The sequence below is a fragment of the Syngnathus floridae genome, chromosome 9 (assembly GCF_059516105.1).
Source record: "Syngnathus floridae isolate MCC-2025c chromosome 9, RoL_Sflo_1.0, whole genome shotgun sequence".
Taxonomy (NCBI): domain Eukaryota; kingdom Metazoa; phylum Chordata; class Actinopteri; order Syngnathiformes; family Syngnathidae; genus Syngnathus; species Syngnathus floridae.
This window is the reverse complement of record NC_142421.1, coordinates 10,385,950-10,410,911: the sequence shown is the minus strand read 5'-3', so window position 1 is coordinate 10,410,911 and position 24,962 is coordinate 10,385,950. Positions and strand designations below refer to the sequence as shown.

At 42.1% G+C, this 24,962-nt stretch overlaps 1 protein-coding gene across 8 annotated transcripts; it reads right to left on the bottom strand.

The window, feature by feature from the left end:
- Positions 1 to 443: 443 nt before the first annotated feature.
- srfb (serum response factor b) lies at positions 444 to 24,284 on the bottom strand. Of its 8 annotated transcripts, none has more exons than XM_088385925.1 (9): positions 23,220 to 24,284; positions 19,541 to 19,774; positions 7,532 to 7,766; positions 5,367 to 5,531; positions 5,094 to 5,204; positions 3,463 to 3,660; positions 3,301 to 3,377; positions 1,773 to 2,046; positions 444 to 1,698 (listed from the first exon to the last, which is right to left on the bottom strand). In XM_088385925.1, the coding sequence occupies exons 1-8, from the start codon at positions 23,862 to 23,864 to the stop codon at positions 1,948 to 1,950; spliced, it is 1,764 nt and encodes a 587-aa protein (XP_088242051.1). In that variant the 5' UTR covers positions 23,865 to 24,284; the 3' UTR covers positions 444 to 1,698; positions 1,773 to 1,947. The 8 variants fall into 8 exon arrangements, with proteins under 8 accessions (XP_088242051.1, XP_088242049.1, XP_088242048.1 ...); XM_088385923.1 differs by having other exon boundaries at positions 3,276 to 3,377; positions 19,508 to 19,774; positions 23,220 to 24,279; XM_088385922.1 differs by having other exon boundaries at positions 3,463 to 3,654; positions 5,367 to 5,528; positions 19,508 to 19,774; positions 23,220 to 24,274.
- Positions 24,285 to 24,962: the final 678 nt, after the last annotated feature.

Genomic DNA, 24,962 nt, shown 5'->3' with positions numbered 1-24,962 from the left:
TGATCTTTTTTTTATTAAAAAATGTCTGTACAATAAAACAAAACGTACACCTGTATAAATATGGAGAGTCATATTTTTGTTCAGCTGTACTTGGTACTGATGACCTGCGTCACACATCACTGAAGATTTTTTTTTTTCTTGTAAACTTAACTACTGTAAAGGTCTTGCATGAAGATAATGTCCAAGCTCAGCAAAGCTTTTTAAGGTGGCTTGGAGAAAACAAAAAATGATTTACCTTTACTTGGATGGTATAAAAAGAAAATAGGCACAATGGTGCTGGGGGGAAAAAACTGTCTTTCTAACTGGAATTAGCCCCCCACTAATTAGTAAATTATTTTACTTGCATCTCAGATTAAACAAAAAGATCTTTGAAATAATTAGATTTGAAGAGTATTTAAAAGCCTACTGGTAGTAAAATGTTGAGACCAAAATGACCACTACAGTTTTACTGAGAATGAAACAAATATTTAATTGCAATATTGAAGCTGGGTTGCTGTCGCATCTTTGAACGTCCAGCAAATAAGGCAGCGCACTTTGCAGCAGCGTGTGTTGTGACATCACAACTTCAGCAATATAATCCATCTGAATTAAATAATGATCACTATTAAGTAGCAACCCCTAATTAACAGTGGAACCTCCAAAGTTAAAGCTCCCACAGTTTTGGTTAAACTTCAAGTTGGACGTTTCTGAAATTATGCTTGACGTCAGCTCAGTGAGCAACTTAAGAGTTTGGCCGAACGGAAGTCCGTTAACGGCAACTGACATGCAAACAATCTGACTTTCAATCCAATATGAGCAACATGATTAACCAATTGGCTTTAAGTTGCATATGAGATGCACCAATTTGCAAGCAGATCCTAATATGTATAAATAGCACAGAAACTTTGCATGTTGAGATGGTGATTTTAGTTTTAATGCGTTAATGTGTATGTATGACAATCATGGATGTAAAAATATTATACTAGCCATTGTCTGTACACCTAAAGATTTTACGTTGGAAACAGTCTAAACTGCATAAACATTCGTCCATCCAATCACAACCATATGGTTGCGTTCAACTTTTGAAGGTTCCACTGAAAAATGTGCGATATGTTTAAAATACGCATTGTCCACATTTGTCCAATTGTGCCTTTTAATTCCTAAAAATGTCCACTAACAGTCTGCATTCCACATCATAATGATGTCCTCCCCCCACATGATAAAGCTGCTTGATCCTTTGTGAAGCAGTCGTCAAACTACTTGTAGTAGAACAGCATGAAAAGCATATTCAAATATATCCCATACAGTATACATGGACAGATTCACTTCTTTGTGTCATTGTCATGTACATACAAAACCACAACATAAAAAAAACAAAAAATACATGCTGTTACACAAAACTAAATCGGGCTAAAAATACAAGTTTTTTTATTCCTTTAAAAACTATATACACGTTAGCAAAAGTCTTAGTTCTCCATTTACACACACAGACGTGCGTGTGTGTGTGTGTGTGGGGTGTGTATGTACATTCGGACAAACGTCTTTGGCGGGTGTGACACTTTGTGACACCCAACTGACTGAGTGTTCATGTAATTGTATCTTCAAACCAAACACAAATGGCACACACACACACAAAAATACCATCTAACGACATCGAAAATAGAATTCTGATGACAGGTGTAGTGATATACTTCCTATACGTTTGCGCATATATATATACTATATATATATATATATATATATATATATATATATATATACTATATATATATATATAGTATATATATATATACTTTATATATATATGATAATTTCTAATTTTTATTTTTTTATATACCAAAACATATGGGAAAAGGGTCTACTCACACACAGGCCCTTGATTGTGTGTTTGTGTGTAAGGTCACATTGCGAAGTGTGATGTTGGAAGGCATCAATAAATAAAGAGAAAGACGCTCATACTCGGCTTCATTAGTCACTTTTGGAGTTTTGCGCTGCGTCCAAGTTGACCACCTGCAATTCAGTCAGGTTAGTGCTGCTGCCTCCGCTCGACTGGGGCCCAATCACCATCTGGAATGCAAACACAGCGGAAGGGGAGGGGCGTTAACCTGGGCCCAGCAGCCAATCAAAAGGCGTCGTACAGTTCAATAGCTCACAGGCCACTTCATTAGGAAGGCTGCACAACCCAATAACATTCATTGTCAGTGTGCTTTAAATGCTATTTTGATTTTAAATTTCATTATATTTATGTATTAGTATTTGATAGGTGGTAGGGGCAGGGATGAGTAAATGCTGGCGATGAAAGGCCACAATTGAGATTTAAAATGGATTGATGAAGTTTGAAAAAATACTGATGATCTCAAAATAACAATTACGTAATTATGTTATGTTTAATTAACCAAATGTAATAAATGAAAAACAAAACTCATGTGGAACCATTTATTTTTGGAGTATTTCTAAATAAATATAATAATAAAAAAGAGAAAAAAAAACCAGCAAAATTATTTCTACAAAATATTATAGGCCTTGATAATGTAACTAACTGCACGGTGGGCCAGATTTAAGTATGAATGGGCCATATGTGGCCCGCGGACCGCACTTGCTCCTCCTGCCTTCTGGTAATAGATAACATAAAGAAATAGAATATTGAATATTTCAAATATTAGAAACAGCACTCAGCATCTTGCAGTGAAGTAGCACACCACTGCCGACAAAATTCACATTAACAAAGCATATTGTTAGACTCATGACGATCATCTTTTCACAGATCCACAATTATGAACATTATCAGTTAGCTTGTGCAAGTGTACTTTATGTTCTATAAGTGTGTTAATATAATGTTTCTATTCATAATATGAATAGGGTTGGTGACTGGAGTTTGGATTTGGTATGTTTTGTACTAAAGAAATGTAAGTACAGTAATTTCTTTGGTGCTTACAGTTAAATAATTCCTGTAGCCACATGGTGAGACCATGCAAACTCCACGTAGAATTGTCTGTGCCCAGATTTGAACCCTGAACCTCAGAACTGTGAGAAACATTCATTCTAACCGCGCATTTATATATATATATATATATATATATATATATATATATATATATATATATATATATATATATATATATATATATATATATATAAATAAAAAGTAGGCTGTGAACTGCATGCGCTTCAATGCTGGTGGCGTTTGACTCTGTGACACTGACACGACGCGGCACACGGGTGAAGCGTGGGTGCTCTGTTAGCATGTGGCGAGGTCACGTGACATGCGGGTTGCAGAGGGAATAGCAGAGTTTCACTTGTGAAATGCAGATCTTGCCGTACTGGGTGTAGCTGCACCGCTGAGACTGGGATCTGCACCGTGCCCGGAGGGGCTGTGAGGAACACCTGCGGGACGGATGCTGCCGAGGGTGGGACAAGAGGGAGAGGATGAGGATCCAATGAATGCTCCATTGGAACACAAACATGCATATGCGTGCCGCTTACTTGGGTCGTGGGCTTGCGCGTGGGACACCTGCATGGCTGACGTTCCCTGGGAGAAGGCGTTGAGCACGGCGAGCCCCCCGTCGGTCAGCGCAGGTGTGGAGGCGTACATGACTGTATGAGGGCTAGGGTACATCATGTGACCAGCCACGGACGACGGCACCGTTGAGGTGACGATGGTTGCCGGGAGACTCACTGTAGCTGACAGAAAGACACACTCACATCCAGCACGTGTGCGTGCTTGTCTATGTTTATGTTGACTTTACCATAAAACCTGTTAAAGGTTCGTATATTTGAGTCTGGGAGAGGACCAAATTTAAGTCTTGAACCAAAAAATATGCTACAAAAAGGACAATAGGAGTTCGAAGAGTGCAATGTGCAAACAATCAGAGGTCATGATTTGCACACATTTCACTTTGTCTTTTTTAGCTCAAGACTAAAGATTCTTGTTACAAGACAAATACTTTGCAGTTGCATCTCAAGAGTGCATGGCCACTCATCAAGTGTGAAATTACACAACTAAGGTAATCTTTTCTGAAAATGCATGTTCTAAATTTTGCAAATTGTGACATTTGCGGCTGATTTACATAATAACCGCCCCCATACTGAGTTTTTCGGTGCTCCCCCGCCACTTTCCCCATGCCACAGCCAGACTACACTGCTTGAAAAACTTTCACGTCCAAGCTCAATGTTAAGTAGCGCTGGTTTGTATTTACCATATTTATTCTAATTATCACCCAGGGCGATAATTAGAGAAGGTTTATGTCCAACAGGGGGGGTGGGCGATTAATAGAGAACACTTTTTGTCCGATCGCCAAGGGGCACTGAAATGGGCGATAATATGTATATTTTCCTTATGTAGGATGCAATACCTGCACTAGAACAGCGGCTGTTTTGATCTACCTCTAACAGCGGGATGCGTCAATGTTGCGCACGTCATGTTATCGCGATCGTCTTGTTCGAGCGCACGCCCTGATAACGTAATTGTGTGAGGATATTGTAGCGGAGTGACGAGTGTAATTGTATCATAGTTTATGAAGAAAAACAATTTAGAAAGGACATTCGACGTGCTGTCAAATCAGTCATATTTAAACTTGCGCAATGACGTCGGCATGCGGTCGCGGAGGAAAACGTAAGTTTGGGGGGTCATTTTTAGCAGCATGGGCGATAATTAGAGGTATCAATGTTTTTTATTTATGTCATGGCTAATACACAATGGGCGATTATTAGAATATGGGCGATAATTAGAATAAATACGGTATCTTTCATGCAGAGATTAGCAATAGTGTTGATGCGTGGCACATGGTTGCGCAGTTATGTTGTGACTGATTATTTGTCCGATGCATGTTTCGCCAAATACACGGACTAATTGATTAGTATATGACACAGTGACTGACTGTAGAAGCAAATGTGCAATCCTTCCTTTGTTGGGGTCCTTTGACGAACTTAGGATGTTTTGAAAGAGGGAAAATATACATGTCTTCTTTCGGTAACTATTTTAATATCACATTTTTATTCACTGCCTGACAAATGTACCTTAGGGCTGAGCAAACCTCAGCGTATGGGCCCAAAACACTGAGTGTTCATTGAGTATTTACAAAATTGGTTGGGTAAACTGTATTAGCCGGATATACCTGTGGAGTTTGTAGAGGTATGGGACATCTCAGGGCTGCTGTCACTGTTAGAGATGGGCTGGGCGTTGGGGTGAACCTGAATGGCCTGCAGCTGCTGAGGGACACCTGGCCCTGGAAATGGACACACACAGGAAGTGACTACGAGGAGATCATTAGCCGTAGATGTGTGTTAGTTGAAGGCATGCACATTTAGGCAGGTGCTTGATTGTCAGACAGTCAGTGCAGCAGCAGTGATAGAAAAAGCAGGAATGGTGGCAGGCCAGAGCAGGTCACCTGTGAGGGAGACAGCAGCAGGGAAGCGGAAGACAGCCTGTTGGCCCTGCTGAGGTTGAGGGGCGGCAGTCAGAGTCTGACCATGCTGCCCCTGGAGGGTCAGGGAGTGCTGCTGCAGCTGGCTCAGAGGAATGGTGGGGGTGCCGGGGGGGAGAGGAGTGCCTGCTGAAGGAGGGGGCACGCAACCACACGCACCCACGCACAACAGAGTGGCAGAGGACTGAATGTGAGAAAATGCTGCTGTGTGGAGAAAGCAAGCTTTATAGAAAGACAAGCAGTAAAGATGTGATCACAAAAGCAATCCCCAATCACTGCACACAAGAATATAGAAAAATTAAAAATATGTTGTGGTGATGAGGAACCTTCTGTACTATTAAAACCACACGGTACAGTGCAGTCCCATAAATTAGCATTTCGGCAATCGCGTTTGTTTTTGATAGTCACTGTTTCTGTGCTTAAGCCAAAGCAAAACACTTATTGTTTTGCCAATATAAGTATTGCTTTGGCGCCGCGTTGGTAAAGTGTATTGAAGGGCTACATTGAGGCAAAATTTGTGCTTGTAGCATATTGGTGAGTTCAGAATTGGTTTTGCTCTGCAAGAGTCGTGATTTGGCACCATCTTGTGGCATCTACAGGTAATTATGAACTTCAAGGGGAATTACTGTAAAGAACTTGCAGATTTTCGCTATTCGTGGTACAGCTTTCCCTCATCCAATAAATATTCTATTCTATTGTATTCCTTTAATTCACACGGGAACATTGTAAATAAACACAAAGTCACGTGTTTATCATAACAAGAGTGCTCCAAGCCCATTCTTTGCATAATGTGGTGAAGTTATCCAATGAGGCCTTCAAATAGGAGACAACAAACTGCTGAATTGCACTCATTATGTACAATTAATAAGCTCAGCTATACTCAGGTTGGTTTCAATTTTGTTGGCTGTAGTATGAAAAAAAAAAGGTCACCACCAGTGCCAACAATGCAAAGCAACATTGTTGTTTTGATAGTTTAGATTTCCTTTGACATCTCCTTTTGGTGCTTTAATTGTCAACACACGCATGCAGCAGCAGCAGCAGTAAAATTTTCCTCCCAAAAATAGAATAACGCCAGGATTAGTTTGAAATTAGTTTCTTTGATGGCTTGCTAATGCGGTATAGTTCTACACAACTCTGTTAAATGAATGTCTTCATGATAGAAATGAAAAATGGGCATAATTAGGTACTGGCAGAATTTTAGATGGAGTGTTGGATGTCGTAGGTGTAGTGTGGCTACACTATTTCTGACAGAGAGTAAAAAGGCCTTTTGTAGCAAGCAGATTGAGGATTCAATCTGTTGCAGTATATGATATTCTTGAATATTTGCATAACCCCTCCCTCCGTCTTCATTTGTCCAAATGTTCCACAATCAGTGTTGGAGTCAATGTCATGTTTTTTTTTTCGGATGCGTCACACGGTCGGTCGGGTGTGTTGTTGTGCATGGTGCTGCCAGATAGGTGCCACATCGGAATGTGTGATCATTTAAGGGAAGGTTGCAGGAAGAGGAAGAAGCAAAGAGACTGAAGAAGGAACAGGTAGCAGCATGGCTATTATTGCGCTGTCGATCAAATTGATATAGTGGCCACCATGTGACAGCTTTTCAGCTGAGACCCCAAAAAAAAAAAAAAAAAACGCGACAGCGACCAAGTGACTTTGATGGCAGCTCTGATAAGATACAGGAGGGAAGCCAATCAAAATCCTTGGTAGAACTCTCCTTGGGTTTTATTAGGGAAGGTCCCATCTGGTTCAGAAGCAGAAAAGCAGCTTCACCTAGTATGTTTCAAATCATTACAAGCCATGATCCTTGACTGAATATTCATGACTAATTATAGGCCAAGTTCTGCAGCCCTCATTGCCTGGCCTATTGTGTCGCCCTTACCTAATTATCCCAGTATAAAAATGGAAATCAAAGACTGAGTGTGACTAGCTTTGAAAGGCATCGTGATGTAAACAGCCTGGCAAGAGGAGCACGACCGCTCCGAGATGACGCTCGAGATGTCGGCAAGGTTCCATTTAAATTCTAATCACCTAACCACGCAAGTCATGTTGCCAAACATGTCTGTGCGATTCAGAAGGACAACATGACGCAAATCGAGAAAACACATGAACAACACGACGCGCTTACATACCGGGCATGAAAGTGAAGCCGCCGGGGAGTTGCATCACCCCAGTGGAGGCGCCGGTGGTCTTCAGGACAGTTCCGTTGGCGCTGACGCTGGAGCTGGCCGAAACGGGTGCCAGGTAGTTGGTGATGGGAAAGTTGGGTCCGCTGCTCACCTGCATGCTGGTGGAGGTGGTTGGCACGGTGGCACTGCTGGTGCCGCCCGGTAAACTGGCTACTGTGAATGTGGGTTTCAAAGTATCCTGAGGAAACAGAAAATAGGAGTTAATCATTTGGGTTCTGTCAAAGGAAAGAAGATTTTGAGAAGGAAGTCGTGAAAGAGTTTTAATTCACCTCTTTTTACAAAAGTAGGTCATATTTAGTCATTTGATGAAAACAAACAAAACACAATCAATTTTGAACAACAATTGCGGAGATCATGTGGTTTGTTATACTAGCAGAGTATTACAGACACAAAACAAAAAAATCACTTTTCCATAATGAAATGAATATTTTGTCATGCTTTAATGAAGTAAAATATAAAGCACACTGAATATAATGTAATCTGGTTATTACTGTACAGATGTGGGACAAACCAGGTTCCCTGTAACCCTGAATGGGATCAGATGTGTATAAAATAGATGCCCAACTGTGGCTTGCATTTTTGCTCTGCTTCTCCACACATTGTGGTAGCACTTGTGGGGAGCTGCAATAACAACCTTAATGGGGCTTTTCCTCCCAAAAGCAGCTGGATTCAGGCAAGGCAAGTAAGAGGTTGGGGGGTTTAAAGTAAGCATAGTATTTTCAAGGATCAATGGACGGGCGACAGAAACCAGACGTGACACAAACATGGTCCAGAAAACAGCCTGGACCCCTGATAATTGCAGCCACATGTACAAGTTCAGTCTTTTGCTTGGCAGAAACATAAAGTTGTCATTAGTGATGGTAGATTCAATTGAATGAATATCTCAGATGAATTGAGTTGCTGTTCATTCAGCCATTAGAACAGCCGAGTTCAGCTCCATACAAACACTGTGAAGAAACAAAAAAAAAAGTGCTGAGTTACCATGACAACCCTGACCAATCTAACATCCCTTGAAAAGACGCAAATGCACACACGACGGAATGACGTGTGACCAGTGACCGCATAATATGCTAATGTAAAAATCCATTGATGAGTAGAGGAGGATGTTTTGCTGAGTGGGCTGCACAACAAGACTAGAGGATCAGATCCTACTGTGCATAAACAAGCTAGTTTCCATCAGCTAATTGACAATACATCAACAAGAATTGTACCACGGAGCACAAGACTGCCTACCTATTGGCGGTCTGATACTCACACATTCACCTACTTCAGATTTTCACCCCAGTTATTTGCTGTAAAACCCCCATATTTGCTTTTCTTGTGCTCTTTCCGAAACACCATTAGCTGCCACAAGGTGGAACTAAAGTCCAGTTTGGTAGAAAGTGCAGTAGGCCTACTTTTCTATTAGACAAGGCTTTGGCGGCATCTTGTTGCCAAGGAATTTAAGGCGGAACCTTGACCTGGAACTTCCCTTTCTTCCACGACTGAGCTACTAATTCAATTTACATGTGCAGTAGTACTTTGTCTAAGCGATGACCTGACCTTTGTGTTTTCCGAGATACGGGCTTTTTTGCAAGTCAACAAGTAAAAAACATTAGAAAAGAGCACTAAATGAATGCGGTGCTCAACTCCTGTCAAAAGAAGCAGCATTTCGGTTAGGCTAATAAGATGTAATGCACCACTCCCTGTTGAAGTTTACTGTCAAACTAAACATTAAACAAAGAAAATTACAGACACACTTTGTGTATTTAAAACCACAGACTTTGCTTTTAGTCCACTAACTTAATGGTAAACCAGAATGTAGAACGCCACAGATAGGCAAACGATTACAGGTCATTGTTGAAAGACCGGTCAGGTTTCGTCAATGTTTATGTTCATTTTTGATGGATTAATGTGTAATTAAAATAGCAACTGACTTTAGTCAATAACTTGGACACACAAACTTTACTCTGTACTGCCTGCCCGTTCATCAAGACTAAGATTCCACAACCGAGCCATTTTTTGTGAGCTGCAGGATGTCAGAAAATCTTTCTCCAAAAAAAGGACAGCAGTGTCAACTTGAGAAGCAGGAGCGAGATAACTGCTGCTTTTTGTTTATGATTGATTTACAGTTACGCAGCCTGGGCTTTTATCCAATAAGAAGCATGCAGACTAGGGGTCTCATCTCTTGGTCACAGAGCTTTACCGACCGCAATGGTCAATACACGCAGGCGCTTGTGTTTGATGGCACTCACAAGATTAATAATTAATCAATGTCGGCCTTCTCACACACACCTGACGCACACATAGCTGCACATGCGTGTTCTGCTGTGAGTCACTACACGTATACACAAGCAACGTGCCGAGTGTGGAGTCCATCTGCAGATCTTGGCTCTCCTCAGGGCCTCTGACAGTTCAAGGTCCTTTAGTTAGAGTTAGTTAAACAGCAGCGGGAAACCAAAAAGTTGAGCGGGGCGGGGGGGTGGGGGACTCACAGTTGTCATGTCCTTGCAACAGCAAAGTGACAATACAGTAGTAATTCATCAATTATTTACTACTGAGCATCCAGGAATAATTGGCTAGGAGACTTTAGTTTGAATTATGTAGTGACAAGTAAAATCACACAGCTGGACAGTTATTAACCAATCGTGTTGAGGAAAATGAAGTAGGAGGTGAAAGGGAGGAGGAGCGTTCCAGTGAGGTGACCGTGGCATTTATCACACCCCCTCACTGCCATTGTGCCAGAGAGTGTCCAGTGTGTGTGCGTGTCAGACCAAGCTGTCTAGGCTGTAGGGACAGGGGAGGGGACAGGAGTGCAAACAGCTGAGGGTACCGACAGCTGGCGGGAAACCCGAGCACCTCGCAGGGGGAATTAACCCCTTGCCGGCAAGCAGCAGCCCCCCACCCCCTTGAGAAAAAGACGACCGCAACCTGAGGATACGCTTACACGACTGAGAAGAACCGAATCAAAGAGTTCAAAATGTATCCTGACAAATACGATCCTTTACATTGCTAGACCAGCAAAAATGACATGATCACTTTAAAATACTCTTATCTGTTTATGACTCATACGTGTCTAGACTGAACATTTAAATCCAGCCAGACACTGAACGATGCAACTAAACACCACAGAACAATTTAACCGCACGTTAATGTGCAGGTTTCAGCGACTGGTTTTTACGAGACGCCAACCCGCTTGCAACTAGTTCGGCTTACGTTCCAAATGTCAAACCAAACGTGAACTCGATAACAGCAACAATGAAGCAAAAAGGCAGGTTAAAACACATTTAAAAATAATAATTCTCGGAAGGTGGGTTCTCTAGAAATTCTTTTTTTCAAGTCATGAAAAATGGCCTTTTAGTGGAACATTTACTAATTGAAAATGTGGTCCAAAAAACACCTTTAAATTAAAGTAAAACTTAATTCTTTTTCAACATCGCCTCAATCCTTTGTTTTTTTTTGTTACTTAGGGATCTTAGATTGGCTTACCCGTTTCAGTTGCAAATATCCACCAACAAACTGGTACAGACTCAAACTCTGAGTGGTTCGCCAAATCTCCAAATTACTGACATTTCAAACAGCATCAGTTGCTCTAAAAACGCCAATTAAATTGCACAAACGGAACATTCATTTTGAAAAGATCAGGGTGGAAAGTATAATAGGTCAAATACTTAAGTCGTTGTTCCCCCCCCCCTCAAATTAGTTACTAAGTTAGATTGTAGAGGCATTTGAAGTGCTCATTCCATTTTTTCCCCCCCAGATAATTCCGCAAAGACAGTGGCCACTTGTCACGATTCTACTACAAGCCTTTTTTCTTTCATTTGGAGATGAAACAGTATATTGGGAGCATTTTGTAGAGTGTTTACAGTTTAACTAACAACAGTAAGTCAATGGGCAATGTTAGACTTTTGTGGGAGGATGTCAATTGTGTGCGTGCGTACTTTTAATTATTTGGTGTCTGTCATCGGGCACACATGGACCTCCATTTTCGGAAAAGAATTGGACGCAAACACCTGCTTTGCTATCAGAAAGCCTGTATCGTTGGCAACGCCATCAGAGTGACCGACATAGTTAATGTTAGTTGCTTTGTTTGACCGTATACTACTGTTCAACAGGCTCTTTCTTCAACTAGCTTACTGTCAAGTGCATTATGCAAAAAGTAACAATTCACCAATGTCCACAAAAATATATGCACACTGGAGCCCAGAAGTCGTACAAGTTGATTTTTGAATTCGCACACTCTTCCGTACTATTTTTTGGGATTACTTGGGCAGTTGAGAATGCTAAATTGTCACTCAGGTGTCCCTGACGTCTTACGACCTCTTACTCCTCAACATTTTACGTGCACTACAAAAATCTAATTTGTGCACCAAAAATAACTTCAACATGTTGATCTAGTGACATGACATAATGAATTGGCCTGGTAAGAAACTTTTGGACGAATTCCTATTTGGTTGTGACGAATCAGAATGGGGAGTGGTCACCTGCACAAAGTAATAACACAACTGAATGCATTACTTAGGAGACCACCTCAATGCAGGGCACATTGCGCAACATGGATTTTCTAAAGTGGCTTCTTTGATGACCACTCTGCTCGCTGATTCAATATCAAAAGGGCAATGGCAAAAGGGGCCAGTTGTAATGATGAAGCATTCATTCAAAGTTTAGGATGACAACTGGCAGACAGCTCTGGTGTTGGTTGGACGGCCCATTGTACAGTGTGGCGGTGGCCGGCCGGCCGGTCCTCGTCTAATCTCCCATTTGCTGGATCCCATCTCCCGGCCTGTCACCCTGCCAGCAACATGGAATTTGCAGCTCCATTTGGGACTGCTAAAAAAGGCAAGGCAGACCAAGTGGAGGAGGTGCAGCCAATGACTGCTGACCTGTCCAGTTGCTTGCTGTAAAATAAGGAGGTGGAGGGGTGGGAGATTGCGCGAGTGCGTGCGTGCGTGCGTGCGTGTGTGTGTGGGGGGGGGTACTCGTTCCAATCAAACACACCAACAACTCTATTATCATTATCAGCATGGCACCCTCAAAAAACAGATAGATAACCTAGTTCTAATGTCCAATGGAGGGAAAAATCAAAATAATTCACATCTTAAAGCAATTTCAATTTTCCATTTTTTATGTCTTAATTTTTGCTCAACATATTGTATACTTTGTTCAAAAATGTTTAAAAAAAAATCCTTATCCACAATTTGGAGGTGACATTTTTTCAAATGTTAAAATTCTGATGCTTACTTTTTAAAACCATTAGGTCCAAATTATAAATTAAATTTCGAGATAAAACTTAACTCTCTGGGGATTCATCTAGAAAGTGAATTGAGTTTGGAGTGGGAATGAATCCCACTACACTACTAATTGATTTCCAAAAACATGTACTACAGTATGCCGAGTGTGAACAGTTCAGGAGCAATGCGACCATAGCGACCAGGGCTTCTATTTCATCGGAAGAATTGGAAGTCATTTGACTATTGTGCAACATTGGCAGATGTAAGCAACAGGCTCTTAAAATGAAGGACTGGCATTGATAAATAAATCACAAATGTAATATTGATATATAGTAATCACAACAATGATATTCGATACCAACACCACGACTTAACATTTGCTACATTGTATTGTGTGACTGAAAAGTGTGAAGATTTCAAAGAGATTAAGGTTGTGAGCATATTGGGTTTCATTGAAATTGCTACCAAGTGATAACATGGATCTGAGCACAATGACACGTGGCTTCACATGTGCTACATACAGGTAGTACAAGTTTATTTTTAGTCTGTCCTGAAAACAAACTAACTCATGCTGATAAAGTCAATTTCCTTGGTGGATCAAATGTTTCAGGCATAAAATATCAAAGTGGAGAACTTCTTGTCCTGTCATATGTTTGAAAGGGGACATTATGAAACAAGTTTTTAATTGCTCGTAAAACAAACTGTTGGGTTTCTGGAATGCCCACACACAAAATTAAACAACAGATTTCTGCCTATTTCTCAAAATCAGTTTCTAAGTGAGTCATTCAGGATTTACGTCCTACTGTTTTGTAACAGTGGTATCAATTCGATTATTATACTTCCCTATTAAGTTTCTCAGCCTGTGAATTTAGAGCGAGGCTGAGAAACTTAATAGAGAGGCCAACAATGTGTGCTTCTAATACTAAACCACACATAATTGACTGTTTGATGAAGTTGTCGACATGGCGGGGGTGATTGCGAGGCGATATTTCGGCTGCATGCGTCACTTGTACTGATCGGCAACTCTCGCAGACAAATGTAGGAGGGGGGGGGCTGTGTAGAAAGTTTGGGACGACTATGCCAAGTGAATCGCAACAGTCGAAACACAAGATTCGGCCAGTTTTCAACAACTACCCCTCCTCTTACGTTGCTTAACTGTACTTAAATGTTTACAATCTTTTTTTTATATATTGATGTCACAGTAATGTTTTGAAGACACCTGAGTAGTCTGTCTTGTAAATAGTGAAACCATAATGACTACACAGACATCAGATCATGCCTCCCTCAGTAATCTTTGGGCTCCTCTCTTTTTTTTCCTCTTCCTTTTCCTACTATCTAGTTCAGACTGAACTGTTTATACAACTTCAGACTGTATGATGTACCGCTCCAAATAGTGGCCAGACAGCACAGAGGTGCACACACTAAGCAACCCACATTCTGCACAGAAATGTTTTCTTTTACAGAAAACTGGATTTACAGACCACTTTCAAAATGTCTGCAGACGCAACAGATCATGTAATGTACTGTATATTTACGGACTATTTAACAATTTATACATCAGCAAATAGTTTCTAGCTCATTACGGCTAAAGGTTGATTTTACGCAGACTTCAGGGTCCAGAATTCGGGAATTGCGTTAACCCTGAAAGCGTGTTATATAGCAAGTTTTATTTTAGAAAAGCATGTTTTAAGGAAGCCGAAGGTGTCTTGTCACAATTTACGTCAGGCATGTTGTTGGGCAGCGAAGGGGTCCGTTTGCCGTTCATCACCGTGAATGCTCCCCCCTACATCAAAGTCTGTTGACATTTGCATTAAAAGAAAAGCAATACACATATGATAATATCAGGTGGACTGATGAAGTCATTTTGATGCTATGTGAATTGGATGGAAGAGAGGTTAAAGCAGCCACTTATTCTCCTACTGTGCCCAGCCACGCTCTTTGACTTGAGTGCCAGTGTGGATGAGGTGCTAAGGTGTATTTCCTCTTTCCGAATCATATACAGTCCTAGATATCCGTAACCCTGTAATAAAGCAGTCATAAAGATCACACAGCTCAACTACTTCTTATCAAATGCAGCCTAACAGCCCAACTACTTCTTATCAAATGCCTTTCAATTGGTCATGGAAATTAAATCACTAGAGGTTCACATGCTAGTCATTTAGCTTCGTAGTCTTTAAATTGTCAATTTAAAATACTACATGAAAACGTAGTAACGGCAAAAAAAAAATTGGGGTCCATGACCAAACCGCGTTTAACAGACAGTCCTGTAAAATTGAGCTTGTACTATCTGATACAAATTTTGAAACTGTGAGGAAAAGTTCAAACACAAATTTGACGGACCAGTATCGCTTTGAGGTCATGCAACCGCCACATATTCAGCATGTCAGAGTAAATAGCTGATACGATGAAGTGATTTAAATTGGACGGTTCAAAGCTAAAAGCTCGTACATGCAACAACAGATGCAAACTCGACTTGTCGTACAGCACCTCGACACGCTCTTTGCAAAGGCTATCAAATATTTAATTCTCAGTTTCTTCGTTTGCCAAATTTGGAGGCACATTTTTCTGGCTCATCTTGGGCGAATCCTGATTTACAATTGCATTCCACTAAGGTTCCTGACAAGATGCATACAAGCTGAGACATACTGTAGCAACAACTGGACAAAACAACCAGTTGAACAATGTACATGTCGTACTTTGTGGTAATTTCATCTGTTGACCACACTGGTTCCCCCCGCAATCCAAGAGAAACAACACCAAACTCGCGGCTCAAATGATCCCATCGTGGCGGGCCGCTCATATGAAAATCCACAATCCATATCATGATATGAGCGGTGGGGTCGGTGGGAGGTAGGGAATCACAGGACTCCAAAGACAGCTGCAGCTTATAAGGAATGTGAGGGGCCTCACGCCAAGAGAGCAAGCAGGGAAACCATACCATATATGGAAACAGGCGCAATCTAAATTTTATCAATGAGCGGAGCGGGCATGAGAGTGGCTTAACATGCAAAGCTTGGGCTCCCATCCTTGACGGAGTATGTACGCTTTAGTGAGGGCCTTGGAAAAACAGCATGCAGGCAAACAGGCCCGAGAGTGTCCATCGCCAATGGGGAGAACCTTAGCCGTCGAAATAATGGAGACAATCTGAACTTCGGCACGTGACTACATGAAGGTGCGGACAGCAAACAGAGTCTGCTGGGAAACGGAATGACTTCACTTCAAACTCAGAACTCTGACACCATGGAATGGGAAATAAATACTTGCAAGTGCATGACGAATAAAGCAACTTGAGTCAAACGAGAAGAGTATTTTTTCACAATTTAAAACAGTTCTCAGGTGTCTTGTGTTTTTGGCATGCTTTCATCAAAATAACCCGAGGATCAAGAATTACATCATTATTTTCACTGCATAAATCGAGGGTGAAATTGGCTGGTTTTAGGGTTGGAGCTGTTTAACGCAGAGAGCCAACCCTCATCCACCCCACATACTCGTTAACCAAAGGTAAACTCGCTTTCGTTAGACTGACAACCAGTGGATCTCATCCCTTTTGTCTCACTCGACAGCAAGTATTAGTAGTGGCTACCTTCTTGCTTCTCCTTGGAGAAGTAGCTCTTGAGTGTGGAAAACAAGTGAGCGCCAAAGAAAATACAATTATTTTCCTGGCAGACGAACAGAAAGGCAGTTTATTAGAAGCTAATGCTGTTATTCAACACTACTACCACAAGAAACTGGCTTAATGCTAACTGTCCCAACCCTGCAGCATTTCATCATTCAATTGGACTTGTCAATTATTGTTCGTATTGCCCACGCCGATAAATGGCAAGTTAGATGCCAAAAACTTAACCTAATGCTACCAACATTGTTAGCTAAGACATGCTAACACTACTATGCTTACCTTTTTGGCTTTAAAATTATGCTTCAGATGCTACGTCAAAGTATTTTATGAAAATGAAACTTAAACTTTTAATGAAACTCTACGTAGGGCTGGTTATTATTCTATCACAGTAAGATTTTTTTTAAAGAGCAATAAAAAATATACTTGGTTGTTTACAGTACTTTCATTGTTGACATGTAGGCAGGCACTCCAGAGACATCACTATTTTTATACAAACATAAAAATGTCAATTCTCCACAATATGTCCCCTTTAGGGATACACAGTACTTGGTCGCAGCTAAACATTTTGAGTTTCTTGTAGAAACAGACAAGACCCCATATACAGCATCCAATAAATTTAGCTCCCATCATCACCCTCTGTGGAAAACCCCTTTTTGTGATGGGTTGATTTTAAGAAGTTAGCCAAGGGGTAACCTTTGTGCGCTTTGTCCCTGTACGTCATAGATGCAGCGTCCCTGGAGTAGACTGTGGACAAAAAACAGCTGGGATGATCAAAAATAAAAACAAACACAAAATATTGGGGAAAAAGTTTGAAGGAGTTGAGTAAGCAGGTTCTTCCTGCTAACTTAAGACAATTCAGGCTGATGGGGATGGTATGCAGGGAAGGTTGCTATGGATGGAGGCAATTATGGTAACACAGCCTAAATGTTAGTCGAGCTCCACACCAAAGCAGACAAAGCCCAAATGAAGAAAAGCGGTTCACGATGCTGCAGCTCAAAAAACAATCAGCACACACTACTCTACGTTAACACACCACTCTGGTTCATTTAGAGCCTTAGAGCCCGTTTACACCAGGCAGTCCAGTTTGATTACATTTGGTACTGTACGCACATTTTTTTTTTCTTTTGGCATTTCTATTGTCAATAATTGTGAAGAATACTAAAATAACTTATCTGTACTGGCATCAAATGAAGTGCTACACTTCCTAAAGGGTGGCTCTAGACCTCTGCAGTTTGTCACTTTCAATGTCACTCCAGGCGTGTGGGAGACGACAACACGAGACTGCAGTGTCCAGAGAAACAACAAGAAATAAGTGAACGCTAGCCTGTGTTTATTTTTGCCGTTGTCAAAAAATAATGATGATGATTGTGTTCCAGCGGTAGCGCTCACCCGGCCTAACCATGTACAGGAATTACCACCTAAAAATACTTTCTTTTGCCAACGGAAATGCACCAATAATGAGGAGAGATGAGCAGTATCTTCAGCATCAACATGTCAAGAAAATAGAATGAACAGAAAATGTTCACTATTATTAATTTTAATTTGTGTTCCATTGTCACTGTCAAATGCCTAAAGGGGATCCAGGGCGCTTCAGCGTTCTCTTCCTTGGGACCTGAGAACTATCATCCCATGTCTGTCACTCTGAGTGATGCAAGACTTTAAGGCTGGATTTAGCACACGGTGTTGTTCAAGTGTGAACAAAACGTGATGTGATAGAAACGCATTGACTGGAATATGTTCTGATTGAAAAATCCTGATGCTGTGTGGGCCAATTGGATTGCAACGTAAACGCAAAGCAGTCTCCTGCGTTAACTCCAGCCTGTTGCCGTATAAATACACTGATGGCCGACGTGTACACACTCGAGTCTGCCTGAACACCAATAAACACACGACAACAAAAGCGTACCAGTGGAGTTATCGTGCAGTACGCCTCCTTTAAATTAATGAGGAAAAAAGTCAAGCCAGGCCAACTCAACACTAAATTGTTCCATGTACAATAAACGCAGCCATGATGGATATATGTAACTTTAAGAGTACGTGAATGTGGCACTTGCATTGTAAATCCAGTTTATGTGTCAGATCAGTCACAGCTCACTAATTACTGAAAAGAAAAGATTGAACCTGAAGGCAGCATTACAATCCTTTAACAAATCATGGTATGTCCATTACAAATGTTACCATTAATCCATAAAACAACTTTGTGGGTGAGGACAAAGTTTGGGAGACACTTAACTGATTTTAGCGGCTCTGTGTCTCATCCATAGCCAAAGTAGATAAACACGGAGGCGCTTCATATAGCAGGCTACGTGTTTCTCAGCCTAACACAAACCAGACCTGCCATGATTTATCTTGAAGAGTGTTACGAGGCTTTCCTGGAGGAGAGGTCAGGAGGGTACAGAACTGAGAGCTACCTTATCGGCCTCATCCTCGGTGCATTTTTTTATTTTTATTTAATTTTCTCCCAAAATTATTTGCCGCTTGTGTTTACAATAGGACCAATAATTTACCATAGCGGCTTGCGGGCTTAATTTACGTATTTGTCAAACTTTTTGTGGAGCAATTTCCAAAGAAATTAAGCTTTTTTTTTAAAGTCCACACATAGTGAGGTTAACATTTAAAAAGCTGCGACTGTTCAGCACACAATCTAAGATTTGAAACAGTGAACTCTAATCTAGTTTGAGGAAAATGACAGCGCAACGGAAACACCAATTTCAAGAGCTTTTTTTTCTAACCACAGCTCACACGCAGTCCTAATGTGAGGACAGTGACCTTCATTTCACAGGAAACTGCATTTAACGTTTTTTGTACTTATGTGATGGTTAAAGACGTAAAAGATGGTTAAAGACAGTTTTTATGATGCTAGAATGAATTAAATAAATGTCCATAAGGGGGAAAAATACTGAAATTGGAGGTTGATAAGCTCTTCCTTGAACAAAACAGATGGTGTTTAGCCTTGGAGGTTCTGCAGTATTTCAGCACGTCTAGATCCACCCTTTAGCCACAGATAACTTAATTTAGTAACCTACACTTGAAATCAATATCAAACTAAACCAAACTATACTACTTGGTGGAAACAGAGCTTTAATGACTCACCTTAGTGTCGCCCATGCTCTCCGACTCAGACACCTGGTAGGTGAGGTCTGTCTCCTCGAAGCCCGTCGCGCTCATGCGCTGGTCTGTGGAAGGGTCGGAACGTGGCGGCGAGTCTGGCGAGTTGAGGCACGTTTGGATCAGCGCTTTGCCAGTTTCACTGGTGATCATGGGCTGAAGTTTTCGGGTGGCAAACGTGTAGACGTGACCCGTTTCGCTAGCCACAAGCAGCAGAACTTGGGTTCCTGTCAGGGTGGACAGCTCGTAGGCCTGGTGAGGACAGATGGGGTTTGCGCATTAGCACTTCATTCATGAGAGCTTATGCCACTCTCATTCAATATATCTTCAAATAACACCAATACCGTTTCGCTACTTTTGTATGGTCACAAGGAAGGTAATCATTTATAACTTGTACGCTGTAAAGACATCAATGTAGATCACCAAACAAATGGAAATGTTTAAGTTGGAGGAGGTTGCCTACAGACTGGAAAATATTAACTTTGGCTATGCTGTCACATGGAAACCACAGGAAAAGTGCTCAATGGCTCTATAATATTTACCACATTAAGCATTTGTTTTGTGAGGGAGTTTTTGCAATGACAGTGTTTCATCTGCTATTATTTTGTTTTTATTTTTGAGTGTAATTTTCGTGTCATTTAAAAAAAAAAAAAAAAAAAAAAAAAAATCAAAGACTAGCTTCTTTGGCAACTAGGAGGGGATGCAGTTGACCATTAGTTTCAAACTTAAGGCCCTGGGGCCAGATACGGACCGCCACATCATTTTATGTGGCCCGCAAAGACAAATTATGCATCGACTTCATGTGTCAATACTAAAATTACTGATTGTCTTCACTTTAGAAAAATAGAGATATTGCTAGCAATATTTATTACCATTCAATTCTTTGAAATAATTTCACAGTTTTTACTAGTCTCTGATTTCAAAACTAGTTAGTCATCAGTTTGTTTTGTAGCCTATACAACAGGATGTCATAATGGCCTTCTGAAGGACACGCAACAAAAATGAGTTTGACACCTCTGCAGTAGATCCTAAACAAAGTTGAACATCTGGAACAACCAAATGACTTGGGAAAAAAAAAATCAAATCTAAAAATAGCTAGGCAGTCCAGTGTGACGTGTCGTGCAAATGAAGCCAAAATAACATAAGATAAGGCTTCCAGAACAGAGTGTGTGATACCGTTGAGAGAGTGATTGCAGCAGGGCAGGAAAGGGGAGTGACAGCGGGCCAGCCCAGGGCCAGGACGCGATTGGCTGAAGACCACGAGGCCACCAGCACACTCTGCGTTGTTGTAATATATAATGCGGCATGCAGATGCTCAGCCCACCCAGTGCACAAGACAACAGATGAAACATGGCAAGGCTGCACTCACAATGAACTTGTGAAGAAGCCTTTCTATCTAAATGAGTCATCACTTATATGTGGAGGATGAATGCGATGCTGCCAAGGCACCGAGCCGTCGCCATCACCTCGCTGCGCTCAGCGTGAGCTGGAGCTGCAGTTAGCTGATAGAACCTAAATTGTTTTATTACGCCGTAATGGAAGCATGTAATCGAGAATGGTACTTTTAATATTGCAATGCTGTAATGATGCCGGTACTGTTGGCTCGACGATCGCAAAGAAGATGCGGAGGGCGAAGAGAGAGGTTCTGCAATGGTGCCAGAAGAGGACTCATTTGTCAACAGAGGGAGTTTTAGTACAAGCTTGAATATGACTTCAATATTCACCATTTTCCTCATAAATAATCACAATGACAGGGGGTCGCGGGGGGGACTTATTGGGTCTGGCGCCACACAACTTTTCAGACCACAAAGACATGTGACTCATTTATCATCTCTACAAATATGAGCGATATCAATTAGATCTTATTAACCGAGCAATTGGTCACTGGTCATTCAGTGAGATCTGACGACATCACGCAGAATAGCGGTTTACACTGAACTTTTGCAACTACTGGATGTGGACATTGCGCCAGCTGTTGCAGTGCAGTCTGGGCCTTGCAGTATTATCTTAGTATTACTTACAGTTGACAACAGTTATTAAAAAAAAAAAAAAAAAAGTGCTGCATCTTGAAAACAAAGTTTGGAACCATTAAGATGCATTATCAGGCTGTGCAGGGGGCTATCAGGGTATAGAAAAGTCCGCGAACATACACACTGCTGTTGACAAAAGAGGAACTCTGTTCCTACTGAAGCAACCAGCCACATGATAGCAACTAAGAATTCCTGTGCATTTCATCCAAATCTTACTAGAGAGGAGATGCCTGAACACACCCGTCAAAATGAGATTAAGCCTCTTGATCCTAAAAAAAACACTGAGATCTCTTTGCCATGTCCGTATACTGCACACCTAGCTTTTCTTTCTTTGTTATCAACACAACACTTTTATACAGTCCATCCTCAGTTCCTCACAGTGTGTCAAATGATGTTCATGAGCCTACGTAAAGAAACCTCAGTTTCCACGACAACGATCTGAGACACATAGAAGAGGTGGTGAACAAACAAGTGAAATGCAGCAGGCTACACTGTGCATGTGCATAGTCAAGCTTAACAAATACAAAAATAAAACAATCACAGGATCAAGAAGATTTTTGGGAATAACTGCACCGGGCTCCATACAGAACTCGTTTGGAGCTGTGGCCTTACACAACATACCAACACACAGAGGTGTGCACAAGCAGCCCCGCGCTTTTCTGCCATCCTCTGGAATGTGCGTGTGTCTCGGGGGTTTAATCAGCTGCTGGCACCTAAAGGCCTATTGCCGCTTTGCCCGCCACATGGCCGCCGCCTGCGAGCAGCGTGCAGCTTTGATGGCACTGGGAACCAACAGCCTGTGCACCGAGGGCTGTTCTGGCAACCGCTCGCTGCATTAGGTGCGCCGGTGCTTTGTGTTTCGATCACATCAAGAGAGGCAAACTCAATAGTTACCGGCGAGCCCTAAACCATCGAGTGTAAAGGAGTCTGTATGTCAATGTGTGGTAGTTGGGGGTTGCCATGGTCATAAATAGAAGTGTCATTTGCCCGTGTCTATTTGAAACCCAGCCATTCCTTGCCCTGCACATGCGTACATAATATTTCAAATACATTTTTGACTGATCACTTCCTAGGTTATCTCATCTGCTTCGTACTTAAGAAGCTCCGGGTTTGAATGTGGGCTGCGGCCTTCAGGTGTGGCGCTCGCATGTTTTCCCTGTGCTTGCGTGAGCATTCTCTGTCTTCCTTGTATATTCCAAAAACAAGCATGTTAAGTTTACCGACGACTACATTGTGCAATTGTGAGTGTCAAGAGTTGTTTATTTATATGTGCCCTGTGATTGGCTGGCAACTGGTTCAGGATATGCGAATAAAAAGTGGATGCAAGGGCGATTGTTCGTTTGTAGCGTCTGATCGCTGTAATTATTTGTGCTCATGAACAGATGCATGAATGAATCCAATATTAGGTATACTTGCAAAATGTAAAACAACATTTCTGCCATTACAATGTCAATCATAAGTATCACCTAAAGAAGTTATTCAAATATCAGACAAAAAGTCAGTGTGATGCAATGCAGTACTACACTAGTGGAATCTACATTAACCTGTAACCAGATTCATATTTAGCCACAACTCATGCATAGGTGTGCCTCAAGTGAAGGGGCACCTACCTATGCCAGAAGGAGTGACACTTGAAAACGACTGCAGCATGCGATGTTGTGACTCACCTTCTTCATAATACCAGTCTTCCTCTTGCTGAAAGTGGTGTAGCGTCTCAACTTGTTGTCAATAAATTCCATCTTGATCTTGACGCGACCACGTGTCTTCTTCCCCGGCTTGGCTCCCGCGACCCCACCGGGAACCAGGCCGTACCCTCCGGCAGCTCCTCCGATCTCCTGGCCCGTGACAGCTGATTCCATCTCGGTTCTCTCCCGCTTCACCCCTCTCCTATTGTCCCCGAGAGAACCCACCGGGTCGTCGTCATCCCCCGAGTCCGAGTCGTTGTCCGAGCCGCTGCAGAGAGGCACACTCTCTCTGTCCGGGTCGAACCTGGGTCCGTGAGGAAGCACCATCCCCGCGTTGAGACCAACCATGCCGCCCTGGATGGCAGTCTGAAGCGAGCTCACCCCGGTCCCGTTCCCGGATCTCACACCTCGTGGACCCCCCGGACCGTTCGCCCCCAGCATCCCGAGCGCCTCTCTGGTTCCGTGCCGCCCGGCCCCGCTCACGCTCTCGCCGACTGAAGATTGCCCTGCTCGGATCAAGACGGGACGGTTCCCGCCAGCGACGGAAGCCGAAACAAGCCCGACGGTACCTCTTGCTGAAGCTGACGCGTTTCCCTGTGGTGCCGACCCAACCTGACTCGGTAACATTCTACTTAGAAGCGCGACTGTGTTTGACGCCAGCCCACAAAGCTGGTGCTCGTAAATGACTGACAAAACGCATGCACGGCCAGGTCACAGAACGTAAACAACGCGCCTCAGTTAGCGTTTCGGCAGAGTCAGGGAAAGAAGGGAAACAAAGTTTGATAAGTGATGCTGCCCACTGGATCCTCGTAAGCCGCAACAGTTCGCTTCGCCCTCCTCTAATGTCCAAAACTCTCAGCACTTTCTCAAAAAGGAAAAGGCGGAAGACGCCCGCCATGTTGCTCCGCCATAGCACATAGTCCCAGTTGTGAACTGAATCCAATGCAGACACTGACTGGCTAGTGACATAGTAATACTACGTTGTTCATCAATAGCAGGATGCGCACCGTTTCGTGTTTTGGAATGGATGAATAATCAACATTTCAGGTCAGCGTTGAAGCATGCGGAATAATACGACAGCAGAGGAACTACTTTCCTCCTTATAAAGAGATACTGTTTCCTTATTTGGTGTTGTCGCTCCTTATTTGGTGAGTCACAGTGGTGCCTCCCGATTGGCTGAGGATTATCACAGGCGTGCAGCTATTGGTCGAGAGGGCAGTCGTTAGCATAAATACCAACATGGTTGCGCTACTGACAACGTCATTCTGGCAGAGGCACCGAAATAACGAAACGTTCAAGTTTTGTAGCCTTCTTACCATTGTTCCTAACAGTTGAAAAAAAATACTTAAGTACTGATTATCTTAAATTTGTGGTACTGTAGAGTCAACTGTAATACGAATGCAGGATACAGAACTGTATTTAATAGTTTTAGCAATCAAGGTGTGTCTCTCTAATTTTTTGGAAACCAAGTCTAAGAAGTAATCCCATACATAAAAAAAACGCTCAACATTAGATGGTTAAATAAAGTAGAGAAGAGTTAGTCAGTTAAGACTCACTGTTTACATACCTGGAATCTGGCATCAAGCCACAATAGCGCTAGTGAAGCATTACATCATCACCGCCAAGAAATGAAAAGTTCGATCTATGTTTGCAGAATGCCAGATCTTGTCCAGACAGCATGGTCAAGCTTATTCACAAGGGAGTCAAAACATATACCGCCCCCTA